Source organism: Tiliqua scincoides, chromosome 3 (assembly GCF_035046505.1).
Source record: "Tiliqua scincoides isolate rTilSci1 chromosome 3, rTilSci1.hap2, whole genome shotgun sequence".
Lineage (NCBI taxonomy): Eukaryota > Metazoa > Chordata > Lepidosauria > Squamata > Scincidae > Tiliqua > Tiliqua scincoides.
The window spans coordinates 223353251-223369959 of record NC_089823.1 but is presented as its reverse complement, the minus strand read 5'-3'; the positions used below and the strand labels follow the sequence as shown (position 1 = coordinate 223369959).

General features: G+C 45.8%; 1 protein-coding gene across 1 annotated transcript in view; it reads left to right on the top strand.

The window, feature by feature from the left end:
• The first annotated feature begins 832 nt into the window (after positions 1-832).
• SERPINI2 (serpin family I member 2) overlaps positions 833-16709 on the top strand; it is a 36906-nt gene continuing 21029 nt past the window's right edge. Inside the window, exons 1-3 of the mRNA XM_066621542.1 lie at positions 833-900; positions 1709-1911; positions 15606-15833. Coding sequence (XP_066477639.1) covers positions 833-900; positions 1709-1911; positions 15606-15833 — 499 coding nt within the window. The remainder of the gene's footprint in view (positions 901-1708; positions 1912-15605; positions 15834-16709) is intronic.

The following is a 16709-nucleotide window of genomic DNA, read 5'->3' as shown; positions in this document are numbered from 1 at the left end:
CCACAAAGTCATTCATTACCAATAGTGAAATTGCACTGCTGTTAATTAATGTCAAGAACTCCAGCATCGTAATTTCTATCAGTGGAAAAGAAAATTAAGTTACGTTGAGTGTTTTAAATGACCGTTCAACATAAATACCGCTCACGGTATGTGATTGGGTACATGAGCCCGACATGAAAATATGTAAATCTTTCAATCAACTGCCCAGGAATCTGGATTGTTCCTGTCTTTTAATTTATGGTAACGACATGGGCAATAGAACACAGGGAAAAATGAATGTTTTTGTTATCAGAGACACATGGTGCTTTCTGGAGGTAGACTGTTGTTCCTTTGAAATTTAACATTGCCCAGTGGATAGAATATTATAGTCCAATTCTTGATGATGTTCACTCAAAAAGTAAATCACACTGAATTCTGTGGAGCTGACTGTGTACTAAAGTTGTAGCTTTAGACTTTGATTTGAAGTCCAGGGCTCAAACTCAGGGATTTACACAATTGCTCAGGGCAACTTTTCATTTGGTCTCAATTTATGGCCAACCCACCCACAGGATATCTGGAACTGAAGGAGATGCATGACTAACAGCCCAATCATAATCTGTGCTGGAACAGGCAGGCCAGCCGGCCTGCCCTCTATCCAGCGTGGGGTTGCTGTTGGTTGTGGCTCAGCTCGGGGCCTCAGTGCTGGATCCTGGTTACACCCCTCTCCCAGGCCAGGCCCACCCACGGGCCTGCCCACCCCCACCCCAGAACACCCCTGTTCTACCCTCCCCCACCCCCAGGCTCCCACACTAGCCTGACTTGGTCAGTGTGTACTTACTGGTCCACCAGCACAATGGCCTCTCAACTCCTGCGGTGGATTGGCCTCAAGGCCGGCGCAAAGGGGATTGTGCCAGCCCAAGGGTGAGTGTGGATTGTGCCCTAAGTAACAAAGCCATTCTGTCCCTTTCTAGCTTGACTTTTTACTCTGAGGGTACCATTTTGCCTCCGTCATATGGGGAAGGATGAGCCCCAAAGGGTTCAGGAGAATATCCTATGGTTGCAAGGCAATGACAATGGGCTCTTTCCTTTTTTTCATTCCCCTAAAGCTGGCAAAATGGCCAGCTGGGCTAGGGAATGAAGGCCAGTGCTGGAAAAGTGAGGACTAATGGGGTAGCATGCACGGAGTGGCCTGTGCCAGGTGCTAGACTGAAAAGGGGTGTCGCAAACTGTGAGTGCACATGCTCAAGAAGTGACTACAGCACATGCACACTCACAGAGACAGCTGGGGTGATTTTTGACTCCCCTTCCCCTCTTCTTCATGTTCGTCAAACATGGAGGAGGCCACCTCTTTGGAAGAATCCGGAAGTGACATCATGTCATGATGTTGCCATTCTGAGCATAATGCTGTCTCGAGGACATGGAAATGGAATAGGGGTGATTCCCCTGTTCAAGAGAACAGTGTGAGTACTATTCTCACAGTAGCCATGTTCCTATTTTGGAGATGAATTAAGTAAGAATTTCAGAGCACATTGTATAGTAAAAAGTGCTACTCAGATATCATAACTGAAATCATTTGTTTATGTATTCAATTTCCATTTCCAATACTTAATTTCCAATTTCATTTCCAATACTTTAGCAGCAAAAGGAGCTACCCAATACTCTGCGATACAATGAGAAAGGCTTTATTTTGGACCCTTCTTGTGACTGCCTTTGGGATTTGCTTAACCAGCAGCCACATTTCCAAGCCAATGGCTGACAGTATCACACGGTTTGCAGTGGATCTGTATCGAGTTCTTTCTTTAGCCCGGAAGAATGAGAACGTTCTTTATTCCCCACTTGGAGCTGCACTGGCACTTGGAATGGTACACTTAGGAGCAAAGGGGAAAGCACACCATGAGATAAAACAGCTTTTGAATCTGCAAGGAAATGAGGGTGAGTACCTCTAACCCAAGAAACATCAACACTTTGTAACAAGAATGATCTGATCGTTTATCATGGTGGGACATTAAAAAAAATGTACATGGGGAGAGGCTTATGGGATAAGTAAAAGTTTCAAAAATTTGGCACGACTCACCATGTTCTTTTGCCTCTACTCTGGGCAGCAATTGTGCTTCTGGGAGGACTGAGTGCTGGTGAGTGCAATTCTTTTTTAAACCCATAAAAGTCTAGAGCAGGGGTCAGCAACCCATGGCCCATGGGCCACATCCAGCCAGCCACCCAAAGTCATCCAGCCCACAAAGATCTGCCATTCCCTGTCAGGTATGGGGCAAATTTGGTGGGAGGCTTCATCTTCCCAGCCAAGCTCTGTTCAACCGCTTCCTGGGGCTCAGCAACCCAGAAGTTCAGTGATGACCTGTAGACCGAATGTCCAGCCCTTTTGCCTGGAAGGGTGAGAGACCCCTGGTCTAGAAAGTGAAAGCAGGAAACCTTTTCCTCACTTTGATTCAGCTTTATGATGAAGTCACATTATGTGGCATGGTCATAATCTCTTCCTTCTCTTAGATGTCTCCCTATTCAACTTCCTGATGGCCACAAACCCCTCTCGTGCTCCTCCCCCTGCATCCCGTCTGCCTCACTGTCCCTACATAAGTTACACAGGTCTGCCTTTCCTTCTTTACAAGCAAGTCCTGAAGACTGTTTTAGCCATAAAAATTTTGGTTTTATTGTACAACTACATCCAAAAAACCTGTTTATACCAATGCCATGTATTTACAGCATACAAATACAATGTATTTACACACCATATTCAAACAAAAAGAATAGACGATTCTTTTTGTCCTTATTTTTATTTTCTGCGTCCTTGGCCAACAGTCTGAGGCTAAGAGGCAAAGAAGGAAGGCCCATAGCCAGGGAGACAGGCCAGGGACAGACTGCACTTGCTCCTGGTGTGGAAGGGATTGTCACTCCCGAAATGGCCTTTTCAGCCACACTAGACGCTGTTCCAGAACCACCTTTCAGAGCGCGATACCATAGTCTTTCGAGACTGAAGGTTGCCAACTAACAGTAACATAATCTCATCTGAGTGTACGAAATACTTTCTGCCCTCATTCTGGAGCCTTGAGGTGTTCTGTTTCTAGCTATCCATATGTAAAGTAAAACCAAGCTGTTGACATCTTTTGAAGTTATACTGATGCATAACAGGACTAATGATGATGGTGATGATTGACAGTCTGGTGAAGGGGATATAGATACATATTGGGCAATCCATTGGGGTGTGTGCGTGTCTGTAATTCGAAAAAAGGATACGAACCCGTCTTCAACTGTCAACTGTCTTCGATTCTCAGAAAAGTTATCTCTGAACACGGCCTTGAAATATAGACAAAACGTTATATGAAGATCAGTTTTATGATGAAGAACAGCTGTCTGTACTCCCCTTCACTTTCTGATCTTTTGGGACATTATCTGTTCCAAATCCCTTTTGTTCTGTGACAGCCTCTCAGTCAGTAGAGAGCGAGAACATTTTGGAAGACGGTTTTTGATGTTTTTCCTTGTGGGTGACTTGCAGAACAGGGGCATGAAGCCATTATCTCCTGCAACATGATATTTTGGTTTCCTCCTTGTGCAAAAACATACCAAAAATTCCAAACAAACATGCAGCTAAAAGAGGTGATAATTGAAGCCTGCTTTCAAGTGTGGGTTCTATGAAATGTAATAAGTTGATATATAATTGCTTAAATTTGGAATGCACTCTGGGCAAAATGCAATCTACAAATCAAAGTGAATGTGCAAAGAACACACTTGACATTGCTTAGTGTATGTATATGAAGCTATTTCTTAAAAAAAAATCACTTGACTTCCAAGGCAAATAATTTTTGTTAAAAAAAAAAAGATGCAGAAAAAGACAGATGGGGGAACTTTATAGAACATTTTTAGACCTTTCACAGATGATGTAAATCCATCCATTCGAGCAGATTGCCAACTATTATAGTCCAATTTCTCCCTTTAGAAAATACTTTAGGAAAGAGAGCCTCTTTTCCTCTAAATTTCACTATTGTCAATCATTGACGAGAAGGAAGGTCTCGGAACATTTGAGTGATATGTGTGATTGCCACAACCGGTGATGGTACGTAGTTATTGACTAATTAACTTCACTCCACTGCATTCTCATAAAAAAGTGCAGTACCTAGAGATATAAAGAGAAAGTAAGATGAGCTTTGCGCAGGAGACAGCTTGGAAAAAGAGATCAGTATAAAAGACAACAGGATATATACAGTCTCTTGCTTGCCCTCCATCCACTGACTGACTCCTGCATGTCAGGTGCCAGCAAAGGTCTCTTTAACTTCCTCCGACTGAATGTAAACTGCAATATTTATTCTTTATTTAGTTTTAAAATGTTCATTCTCACCAAGCCATTGGTTGAATAGTGAAAGTAATGATCCAACCGTAATAGAGGCTCTCTCAGAGTCCATCTCTTGTAACACAATTCTTCATTCCCATTGTCTGCTTGCCTCTATAGGTTCATTTTTAGTTTGTTTGTTTTTAAAGAAAGGGTTGATGTGGATTGGCCATGGGAGCAGCAAGAGTTCCAGCTCTTGCTCTTCCCAAAGTCAATCAGCATTAACCCTTTCACCCTGTGCTGCAATTCTGACACCACGTCCTGAAACCATTAAAGGGGTGCCCCCTTATCCATGGGGGTTCCGCTCTGGAACCCTCTGCAGATAGCTGAAACCGAAGATACGGACAAACCCCCGTCCCCATGGCCTGGACCCTGTGGAGGCTCCCCTCCCCTCTGGCTGGGCTTCTGGGCCCTATTGAGACTGGGGGCGTCCACTCGCGGCCTCAGCGGGCCTCAGTATGGCCATTTTTGACCAAAAAAGTCACTTTCAGTTTTTAGCCAAAAACCAGAAGTGATGTTTTTATGCCCATAAAAGGCATTAGAAGGTCCAGGGCTACCGCAGCTGGGGTTTACGGACATCCACAGCCTCAGTGGGGCTCAGAAGTTCCCCAAGGGGAGGGGAACTAGTCTCCAGAGGGGGCATACGAGGGGATGCATGTTGGGGGCCCTGTGGACTTGATTCACTGTTAACTGACACCATGGGTACGGGATCCATGGATACGAAGGCCCCCCTGTATGTGCCCAAGGCAGAAAGCATGCATGGAACAAATGGTTTCATGATGCTGTGCAAGGTGAGAAAGTATTAAATATTCCCAAATGGCCTTGGAATGATGTAGCACTGTTCCAAGGACATTGGTGGGAGTAGAGGTCTTTAGCTGGTGAGTGTTACGAGGAGAGGAGTACTGTAGCTTCAGCTAAAGCAGGGGTCTCCAAACATTTTGGCCAGAGGGTCGCATCAAATATCTGGTACGGTACTGAGGGCCGGGAAAAAATTTAAATATAAAATTTATGTAAATAAATTAGAGATGGAACTTAGATGAGTGAATAAATAAATGAATGGGCCATTCATTCATTCAAACTCTCTGGCCCTTAGAACACCCTCCAGATGCAACCAGAGCACAGTTCCAGTCATGTTCGGCCAAGTGGGCCAGAGGCTTTCAGGGGACAAGAGGTTGGCTGTGGGCCAGATTGAGGCTGGCCGTGGGCCGCATCTGGCCCCCGGGCCGGGGTTTGGAGACCCATGAGCTAAAGCAACACACTTAAAAATGTAAACAATATTAAAAGCGCTGCACTGCCACTAGAAAACCACCCCCTACAAACCCGTCATCCCTCTGAAGCCGACCGTTGCTTTCAGCCTCCTTTTTGCTTCCCTGTCACCCCTACCCCCCCATTCTGAATCAAAATTTTGAGCCTAGAAATGTTCGGCTTGGCACTACACATTGCAACGTTTATGCTCTAATACTAATGCAGGCAGACATTCGCTGGGGAGATTCAGTGGGCAGGAAGGGGTGGTTAACTTTTTCCTATGAAACAGTTCTTGCCCACTCCCACTTGCCCCAGCCAGCCCCCACTCTGGCTGCAGGGCAAAAAGGCACCGAAAGTGGGTCTGTGTGGGCACATCATCATGCCAGGGGGGAGTAAAGGTATGCCTTCTAACTTGACAATTCTCACCTGCAGACACCCCAACTCAAGTGCCATCAAGTGGCACACACTTTGCGCCGTGCAAAGCACTGTGCCATTTCATCCGATAAGGGGGTCAGTCTCATCCTTGCTCATTAAAAGCTGGTGCAGCTGCTTAAAAAGTACTTGCAGATAATTGAGGGGGGAACTCAAATTGAAAATCAACAGGTTGCAAGTTTTAAGGGTATTTATCCTTGATTATTATTATTATTATTATTATTATTATTATTATTATTATTATTATTATTATTATTATTATTAATAATAATAATAATAATAATAATAATAATAATAATTGTATTGGCAACCTTCAGTCTCGAAAGACTATGGTATCGCGCTCTGAAAGGTGGTTCTGGCACAGCGTCTAGTGTGGCTGAAAAGGCCAATCCGGGAGTGACAATCCCTTCCACACCGGGAGCAAGTGCAGTCTGTCCCTGGTCTGTCTCCCTGGCTATGGGCCTTCCTTCTTTGCCTCTTAGCCTCAGACTGTTGGCAAAGTGTCTCTTCAAGCTGGGAAAGGCCATGCTGCACAGCCTGCCTCCAAGCGGGCCGCTCAGAGGCCAGGGTTTCCCACTTGTTGAGGTCCATCCCTAAGGCCTTCAGATCCCTCTTGCAGATGTCCTTGTATCGCAGCTGTGGTCTACCTGTAGGGCGCTTTCCTTGCACGAGTTCTCCATAGAGGAGATCCTTTGGGATCCGGCCATCATCCATTCTCACAACATGACCAAGCCAACGCAGGCGTCTCTGTTTCAGCAGTGAATACATGCTAGGGATTCCAGCACGTTCCAGGACTGTGTTGTTTGGAACTTTGTCCTGCCAGGTGATGCCGAGGATGCGTCGGAGGCAGCGCATGTGGAAAGCGCTCAGTTTCCTCTCCTGTTGTGAGTGAAGAGTCCATGACTCGCTGCAGTACAGAAGTGTACTCAGGACGCAAGCTCTGTAGACCTGGATCTTGGTATGTTCCGTCAGCTTCTTGTTGGACCAGACTCTCTTTGTGAGTCTGGAAAACGTGGTAGCTGCTTTACCGATGCGCTTGTTTAGCTCGGTATCGAGAGAATGAGTGTCGGAGATCGTTGAGCCAAGGTACACAAAGTCATGGACAACCTCCAGTTCATGCTCAGAGATTGTAATGCAGGGAGGTGAGTCCACATCCTGAACCATGACCTGTGTTTTCTTCAGCCTTTCTCCCCAAAGGGACTCATGGCGGCTTACAACAGGTTAAAACAGATTAAAAACATAATTTAAAAACAGATAAAAGCATATTAACACATATCATAAAAACAGTAGTCAGATAAAAAGTAGTAAAAAGGTAAGGCTAGGCTCATTAGGTGCAATGCACAAAAGCCTTGTGAGAAAGGCAGGTAGGTACAGCTATAAGAGCGGAAGTGAATGGAAAAAAGTCTCCTCTGTGTCTTTGGTTCTGCCAGTACTGAAATGCATGCAGAGAGACACTTTGAAAGCTAACCTTCTGTGTCATCAGTGCTGCGCTCAGATACTTCAGCTCTCCTTTTACATTTAGCAGATATTTCTTTCTCTTGATTCAAGTCAATTTTAATCCCTGCTGGAGCTCCAGGGGCCGTCTGTCACTGTGGAATTCCAATACTTGACTCACTAGACAGCGACAACGGGGTGGATTGCGAAATAACACATTCATCAGCCTTGATCCTATGCTACTGTGGCAGTTTAATAGGTGAGGCTGCAATCCTTTTCAAGCTTTCCTGAGAGCAAGCCCCACTGAATACAATGGGATTTACTCCCAAGTAAACGTGCACAGGATTGTGGTGTCAGTAATGGGGTGGCGACTTGTCTTGTAGCAGGCCAAGGGCATTGTGGGTAAAAATAGGGCTGCTATAACAAGAAACATTATGGCAGGTATTTGAGGCAGTCATGTGTTTCCTGCACAATGCCCTGGATTTGATGTGACTGCCCTGGCTGTTGTGGGGAGGGGGGGGAATGGCAGCCACCAGGAGGAAGACATCAGAAAGTGCTTAAGGTGAGCCCTCAACCTCACTATTTTGAGGGGAAAAAATGGGGAAAATGAAAAATAGGAGTTTTGATCCTACGATTTTGTGGCTTGGTACAAATGAACACCAACATCAGCCAGGCTTTCAGTTGCAAAAGTTAATGGAGTCACACTTACTTGGCACTATTGTCAGGTGTCCCAATTTCTGATCCCAGTTCTGGTTCCTTTCCCAGTATCTTTACAAAGTCCAAAACCCATTTGACTGTTGCTGCCTCAGTGAGGTTTTGTGGGTCTTCCTAAGTTAGTGCTTGGTATGACTGTCTTATCACTGTTTTAACTCAGGCTGCAGTTATGGTAGCTGGGAATCACTACTTTGTTAGGTGGATTGCTCGGTAAGAGTTCAGGGTGAATGGTTAATATTTCAACTGTGGGAGACAACAGTTTGGAGATTCTCTCTGCAAACTTGGAGAAGGTGACACCCTTCCAGCTGAGACGAGAGAAAAGGGCTGGCCCATCCATGAAGTGGATGATGCAACTTGCACTGAGCAGTGGATTTAGCAAGGCAAACAAAACTAGCAGGAAGCAGATCAGCAGGTAGTAATCTGGCCATCTCACCCCTTTACCTCACTCTTTCCTTATGTGGTCCCTTTAAGCCATTTCTGCCCAACATTGCACGTATGCAACAGGGACCAAATGTGTACACCTGTGGGCCTGGCAGAAAAGGGTTAAACAAAACAGGAAGCACAAGATAAACTGGGAGAGCTGCCAGCTCGTTCCATTCATCCTGGTTTGTTTAAACTGGGATTGCATGAAGGAAAAAGGGTAGGGAAGCTGATCTCTGCTGCTACCACTGCTGCACATATCTGCGGAAAGCAAGGATCAACTTCCCTACCCTGTTTTGCGAAACAGGAAGTGCAGAACACTTCTGCACTTTTTGGTTTAAAGGGGTGCGCATATGTGGTGGCAGGAGCAGAATTTGTGCCTGCGTCAAGTGGTGTTTGGGTTTGGGGCTGGGCCCATGTTTACATCCGAGAGAAACACAGCAGCTGGCAGTTTTGAAGTCACAGGCAGAAAAAGAGAGAGAACTGTGAGCTGTCAGAAGATGAAGCTCTCAGAGCTGTAGGGCCTCCCCCTGGAGTCTGAAGTGGGATAGCAAAGCAGCTGTCTTGGAAGAGTGGCAGCTGCCTGCCTTCACTTCTGCTTTACCGGTCTATTTGTAAACAGAGCAAATGCAGAGCCATCCCAAGTACTCTGATCTAAAGGAAAGGAACCCTGATAGTTATGCTGCTCCTGGAACTTTTCACCATATGGGGAAGTGGAGTGTGCCCAATGGGATGCATGTACTTTGGAAGACACTGAATGTGCTAAAAATGATTCGGATTTAGCTGCCTCACTTCCCCATTCCTGGGCCTTGTAGATTTCACAGGTTCACCACTGACATTCCAAAATTTCTGTGCATTTGGATTGTCAGGGAAAGGGGAGCTGGGAGACAGGGTTGGCCTTAAGGCAATTTGACCAACTAGGTCAAACTGGGCCCCGCAAAGTGTTGGTGAGGAGAGCACCCATAGCCGGCACCTTGCTCTGTAGCTGGCACTTGGGCATGGAATATTCCATGCGAGGCGTCACGAGGAGAGCATGGCGAGTGGAACATTGTGGCTGGAAAGCCCTCCCTCTCACCTGCTCCTGGGACTGATGACTTGAAATCCCCCCGCCCCAGTAGTTGATAGTGTCACTGTTGCCAGGTGCCTCACCACTACTGTTCACCCTGGTGTGTAGGTGGGCCCTGCATCCTGGGTGGGGCACAAATATGTTTTGTATTGGGACCTGCAACTCCTTAAGTCAGCCCTGCTGGGAAAAGGCAGGGTGACTGAGGGAGCAGGGCTCAGTGGTTAGTGCTCACCACATCCCCTTCCTGCCGGGAAGGGAATCAGCCTTCCCTTTCCTGGATCAGCTGCTGAACAGAGAAAGAAACTAGAAGTTTCCTGTCTGCTGCCACCATCTTAAACTATAGAAACCAAACAGACATCTGGGGAAAAAACGCTTCTCAGGAAAGCAGTGAACCCCAATGGTTCTTATTAAAAAGCAAAACCACAGTAGTGCCTACAAGAAGTCAGACCCTGCAACTAACTCCCTGAATTACCTGTGAGTGTGGGCTAGGCAAGAGTTAAAATGAAATCAGGATATTAAAAATCCACAAGAAAAGGAATTAAAAGGGGGGGGGGATGAAATGTGGCTGTGAAATACCTGCACTTTGCTGTATACCAGGGGTCTCCAAACATTTTGGCCAGAGGGCCGCATTAAATATCTGGCGTGGTGTGATGGGCCGGAAAAAAAATTAAATATAAAATTTAAATAAATTAGAGATGGAACTTAGATGAGTGAATAAATGAATGAATGGGCTCTTTCATTCAACCTCTCTGGCCCTCAGAACACCCTCCAGACACAATCAGAGCACAGTTCTGGTCACAGTTCACAGTTCAGTTGAGTGCGCCATAGGCTTTCAGGGGACAAGAGGTTGGCTGCGGGCTGGAAAGAGGCTTGCTGCGGACCACATCTGGCCCCTGGGCCGTGTTTTGGGGACCCCTGTTGTATACAATAACCAATAGTGCCCTGCAGATGGAGCTGAGCGAGATGCTAATCAAAAGCGAACTCCACAAAACCACCCAAAATGTGTCACCTTGCTAAACTGGTGAAGTGAGCAGTAAATAAGCAAACCATCAAAATTAATTCCCTGAATGTGCCTGGCTATGATTTCATTCTCTGTTACTAGCTACTCACATTGTCCAAGGAATCCTTGGTCCCTGCACTTACTGGAGAGTAAATAGGTGTCTTCCAGGTATCAGAATTAAGTTTCCCATGCCAGACCAGGAAAAAAAAAAAAAAACAGAGCTTCCTTGTGTTTTGAATTATATAACCTAGGTCAGTCATCAAGTTACCTGACTGGTGGAGTGGAACCTATCTGGCCACTCCATCCAACCCCTTAGATCAGGGATGTCCAAACATTTTTGGCAGGAGGGCCACATCATCTCTCTAACACTGTCAGAGAGGAAAAAAGAATTAATTTACATTTTGAATTTGAATAAATTTACATAAATGAATATATTAGTGATGGAACTTATACGAATGAATGAAGGTCTTACAATAGTTCAAGGCTTATAGAAGACCTTGCAGAAAGCAAAGTCGGCCTTTCCTTCGCTGCTGCTGCTGCATCACAGATGTGAAACAGCAAGCAGTGGAGGGAGCGTTGGTCCCACAGCTCACGTGAGAGGTCAAACAGTCACCCTCATGCTGAGAGCAGTTGTGTTGGGCCAGTATGGGCTCCAGTAAGTCTCCAGAGGGCCAGAGGCTCATTGGAAACTAGAGCCTCCCTGCGGGCCGAATTAGGAGTCTTTGAGGGCCACAAGTGGCCCTGCCTTAGATGGACAGGTTTGGCTGCCCAGTCTCTGATAGCTGCCAATCTGGGAATTGGAGATGTACTCCAATCCATATCTAGCGCATGGCTGGGGGATAATGGAATTTCAAACAAGGGACAAATGGCTGCTGCAGAGGGGGAATGTCCCAGCTGCTTGTAGCCTGTTGCACTTGCACAGAAGCATCTGGGGATTTTGGAACTGTCCAGAAATATAGAAGAAGAGAGAGAGAGAGAGAGGAAACCAGAGCATTCATCACACAAGTACTGCAAACTTCCCAGAATAGGACATGTGAAGGGACTGGGCTGCCCCAGCTCCCTTGTTGCTTGCTGGCGCAAGCCCCTGGGTTCTCCTGAGTCATCCAAGCCCACCTCTGAGCACACACACTCCAAAATCAGAGTAAAAAGTTCTTTATTGTAACTGAGGTTAGTAACTGAAGTAGCTGCCACCCAACATAGTGGGCTTCTCAAGGACAGCTAAAGATGTCAGTACAAACATAGCTACAGGAAAATAAAAAAGCTCTGGTTCTACTCTACTACATACTTATATACACTTACATGATCTTTCCTTCCAAAAAGTTCAGAGAATCAGAATTCCCCCTTGGCATTCACCAACCCCGAGGGCACCCAGAGCCAAGACCCAGCGCAGCTTTGTCTCACAGCCCGCCAATCATAATTTTCCAATCTTGCTGAGTCATGCTCGCCCCGCTTCTGCTGTTCAGCCAATCATACACTCGGGTCTGCTTTTGCCAGTGGTCCAATCAGAACCCCTGCATGTACTTCTCTTCCATGGTGTGATCTCATCTTTTGCACCTGTGTGTTATCTCTGGTGCTATCCTTCTTGTTCCCAAGGCCATCTGGCCTTCTGCAGTTCTATTTTCCACTTCAAAGTTAACTCTTCCTCCCCCTTCCTGTTGATTAACACCTTCTCCACTCCATCACTCTGCCTGACTATGCAGCTCTAACTTCAAAAGACATAGCTTTCCCATGTTCTCCCTCTAAATTAAGTACTCTCCCTCAGGGTGCAATCGTAACCGTCAGTGCTTTTCAGCACTGACATAAGGGCAATGCAGCTCTGAGGTCAGGGAACAAACATTCCCTTACTTTGAGGAGGCCTCCCTGAGTGACACCCAACTGCAGGATGCAGCACATGTCCCATTGGCACCGCTATGCCAGTGCTGGAAAGCACTGACATAAGGGGTTAGGATTGCGCCCTCAGTTACTTTATGCTAGCCTATCCCATCACCCTCTTATCTATTGAATAATCCCTTATAATTCTCAAACCCCTTAAAACCCCATACACCTCCTACATATTCATGTACTCATGGACATATTCATGGACTTTTTTTTAATATGGAGAAATTTAAGATACTTTCATTAAATGTGAACAACTTAATTCTGCAGTAAAAAGAAGGAAACTTTCAGGACTATTAAGAAGAGGAAAATGCTGATGCACCTCAATAATGAAATGTTTCCAGAGGACATGGTCAATCGTTTTTATGTCCACTCTGATGCATTTTATTATTAGAGTGCATGAAGACAGACAGCAAAGTAATAAGATTATTACAAAATGGACTCTCTTCATTACGTGCTAGAACGATAAATACCTTGGTGATGCTAACCATACGCTCTGTTTTCAACACTATAATGAGACTTCTCTTCATATGAAAAATTGTGCTGGGTACACAGGCATAGCATTTTTATGAGCGCCGCTGTCCTGCGATTTAAAGACTGCCTTTAGCTCTGGTACAGCTAAGAATTCAGTCCTGCTAAAAGTTTCCATATCAGTTGAAATTCCCAGATGACTTTCATGAACAGGCACTGTGAACCTGATCTTGGGGACAAAGCGTGATTCTAACCTGTTCAGGTATTATGGCTACAATCCGTAACACACAGGCCTGGGAAGGAAGCTCCTTTGAACAGAATATGACATAATTCTTCATTAACATTATCATCATCATCACCATCACTGTCATCATAACAATGGGTATTTATATACTGCCTTTCTGGTCCCACTGGGACCTTTCTGGTCATCGGATTACTCCTCTGACTTTATTCAAGGTGGTTTACATAGGCAGGCTGTTTCTAAAACCCTGAGGGGATTTTTACAATCACAGAAAGATTCTGTCTTTCATGAACCACACAACTTTTCAGATGGATCTTTCTGGTCTGGTATCACTTCTGGCCCCCAGTTGCCTCCCACGCAGGCTGACAAGCAGCTCCTTCATCTCTCACTTGAAGGGCAGCCAAGTTGCTTTTTCGCTCACACCAAAGAGCAGGTGGAATAACTCAGCTCAGCTTGTCAGCTGCTTCGAGGTCTTGCCATTCACGGAGCTGCCAGTGGCCTCAAACTGGCGACCTTCTGATGTTATCTTCGGGCTAACAGAGGCCCTACCCTCTAGATCAGACCTCCTGCCCATACAGAAAGATACCTTGATGTCACGCTCTCAACGACACACAGAACCAAAGGACATCCACTAAAACTGACTGGCAAGAGAATTAGAACAGACAAAAAGAAATATATCTTTACCCAGAGAGTAATTCATCTGTGGAACTCCTTGCCAAAGGATGCAGTGTTGGCTTCTGGCTTAGGTGTCTTTAAAAGGGAATTGGACAGATTTATGTAGGAAAGGTTCATCATGGATTACTAGCCTGTCTCTGAATGCCAGATGTAAGGGAGTGGCAATAGGATACAGGTATCTTGTTGCCTTGTGTGTTCCCTGAGACATCTGGTGGGCCAGAGTGGGATACAGGAAGCTGGACTAGATGGGCCTTTGGCCTGATCCAATAGGACTCTCCTTATGTCCTTATACCTAGGATAGCACAGCCCTATCTGGCTTATTAGCTGCATGGGGTAGGCTCCTTCTCAGTGGATTCACCCGGTGCAGGGGTGCCTCGCCCCCATGATAGACCTCCATGATGGACTACATCACCCAGTGCAAGAGGCCAATGTGTTACCCCCATGATGGACTGCCTCCCATGCATTGAGTGGGGCAATGCCCTGAGCGGTGGGTGTGGTGATATTTCATCGCCCCACTCCCACTGGTTTTTTGGCTATAACTTTTGATAGAATAGAGATATTTCAATGTAGTTTGTTTCATTACATTTTGCGTGCAAGTCCATATTGAATGATATAAAACATGAGGGTATAATTCAAAAATACCAACATTTTAAAAATTTGGGCCAGTAGTGGTGTCATCCCCCTGGTGTGTGTCACCTGGTGTGCTCTGCACCCCCTAGGAACGCCACTGCTCCTTTTAGTCCCATTACAGCCCAATCCTAACCAACTTTCCAGCACTGATGCAGCAGTGCCAATGCGGTGCGCACTGAGTTTGGTGGTGGTAGGGCAGTCATGAACACCTCCTTAAGGTAAGGGAACATTTGTTCCCTTACCTTGAGGCTGCATTGTGACTGCATCCGCACTGGAAAGTTGGCTAGGATTGGGCTGTTAGTCTACACACATTCTTTATGTGTAAATGTGTAGATTTTCAAGTTCTAACTGGCAAGCCTGTGGTATAGCAAAGCTTTGGGTATCTCAGATTTAGGCTGGACCCATCTCCTTATTTTTTCTACTGTAGTCAGAATCCTTGACAACCTCTCTTATCAGCAAGGGTTCTCTGCCCCCCCCACCCCGCGCATGCCTAGGTTACATATTATACCTGTCGTCCAAAGATAGCACATCTGGTAAAAGGGATTGTGGCTTACATGCCACAAGGAATCTGTTTTGTCTTGAAAAAGTTGCCATATGACATTGACTTTTCCTGCAATAGGCTCTTTTCTGAGGTGCCCTAGTAAATGTCTTAAAGAGGATTTATAAAACACAGCAACATGAGCTTGTCTTGTGCTTTTATATAAAACTTCCCCCTTAGGACACAATACTTACAAAGACCTACGAAGAGAGCCTAAAACTGTGGACAGTTACAATTTTATTAGGGCTGTACAGTCAATGTGCCTGTCTCATTTAATCACAAGTGTTGTCCTTTGTTGTCTGGCCACTCACCTTCTTCCTCTTTGTTTTCTCCAGATATAATGGCATTTTTATCACCCCCCCCCCCACCCCCAGTACTGCAAATGCTATTTTTCTCCTGTGGAGCTAACTTAACTCATGGAGTACCTGAGACTTCCGGGGAGGGGGGGGATGATAAAATGATGTCTGTATTGGATAACTACCCTGTTACATGCAGCTGGTTTGTGTTCTTCAGATGAAGATGTTCACTCTTAACACTTATTTTCTTCAGGTGAAGCCTTCCTGCCACTCCAGACTCTTTTCACTGTCACCTCTGAAAGGAAGGAATTTACATTTAATCTTGCCAATGCCCTCTACCTTCAAGAAGGATTCATGGTGAAAGAACAGTATCTCCATAGCAACAAGGCATTCTTTCAGACAGGGGTAAAGCTGGTGAATTTCCAAGACACTAAAGCTTCCGCAGAGGCCATCAGTACTTGGGTGGAAAACAAAACAGATGGTAAAAACCTCTTTTTGCAGCTTTCTTGTGTTTGCAGTGGTGTGCCGAACTTCCTAGTATGGCCTTATCGATGCCTGCAGAATTCAAGTTTGGTGGCTAGAGGGGTGCATCACACATCTAAGTGAAGAGTGTTAGGAGAATCTATGTGTCTGGTACAATTTCAGGGTGCCAGGGTCCCTTTAAAGAGGTATTTTAGCCCCATCTCTTCCACAAATGCTGTGGAGCTAGAGATCTGTGAAACTCCCCATCCACTCAGCCCCATAATACTGCTGGTCTTATGGACATTCTTTTAATTTCCTTCAACTTTCCTACTGGACTTTTCACTGAGCAGGACTCTCCACGTCAAGCAAAATGGGCAACTTGATTGACGGAAAGAGGCTCCCTGCTTTTGACAGTGGATGAGATTCAGGAAGTCAGCAGGTCCAGCTTCCCCCATTGGAGGGTGCCCCCACATTAGCTAGTCTTTGTTGTACATACATATTATATTAAGAATAATTATTCAGGTATGCATTGCTTAATGATGGGAATGCATTCTCCTAAATGTATTGTTAAGCGATTTCTAGACTAATCCTATCTTGTGCTGGAATGGGCAGGCTGACTGGCCTGCACAGTATCCAGCACAGGGTTGAAAGTGGAGTCTGTGGGAGAAAGGGGATTTATTTTCCCTTACTCCATGTAGCATAGCAGCCACCCCCATGGGGTCTGTGCCAGCGAAATCACTGGGTTAAGATACGGCCTAGGTTGCCTGGACTGGTCCCACCCCCCCAGGTCTGTTCTGCCCCCCAATGCTTCCTCCTCCACCCTGGAACATCCCTGTTCTGCCCTACCCCCACCCTACCCAACCCCCCATGCTGGCCTCCTTAGGCTGGTGCGAAC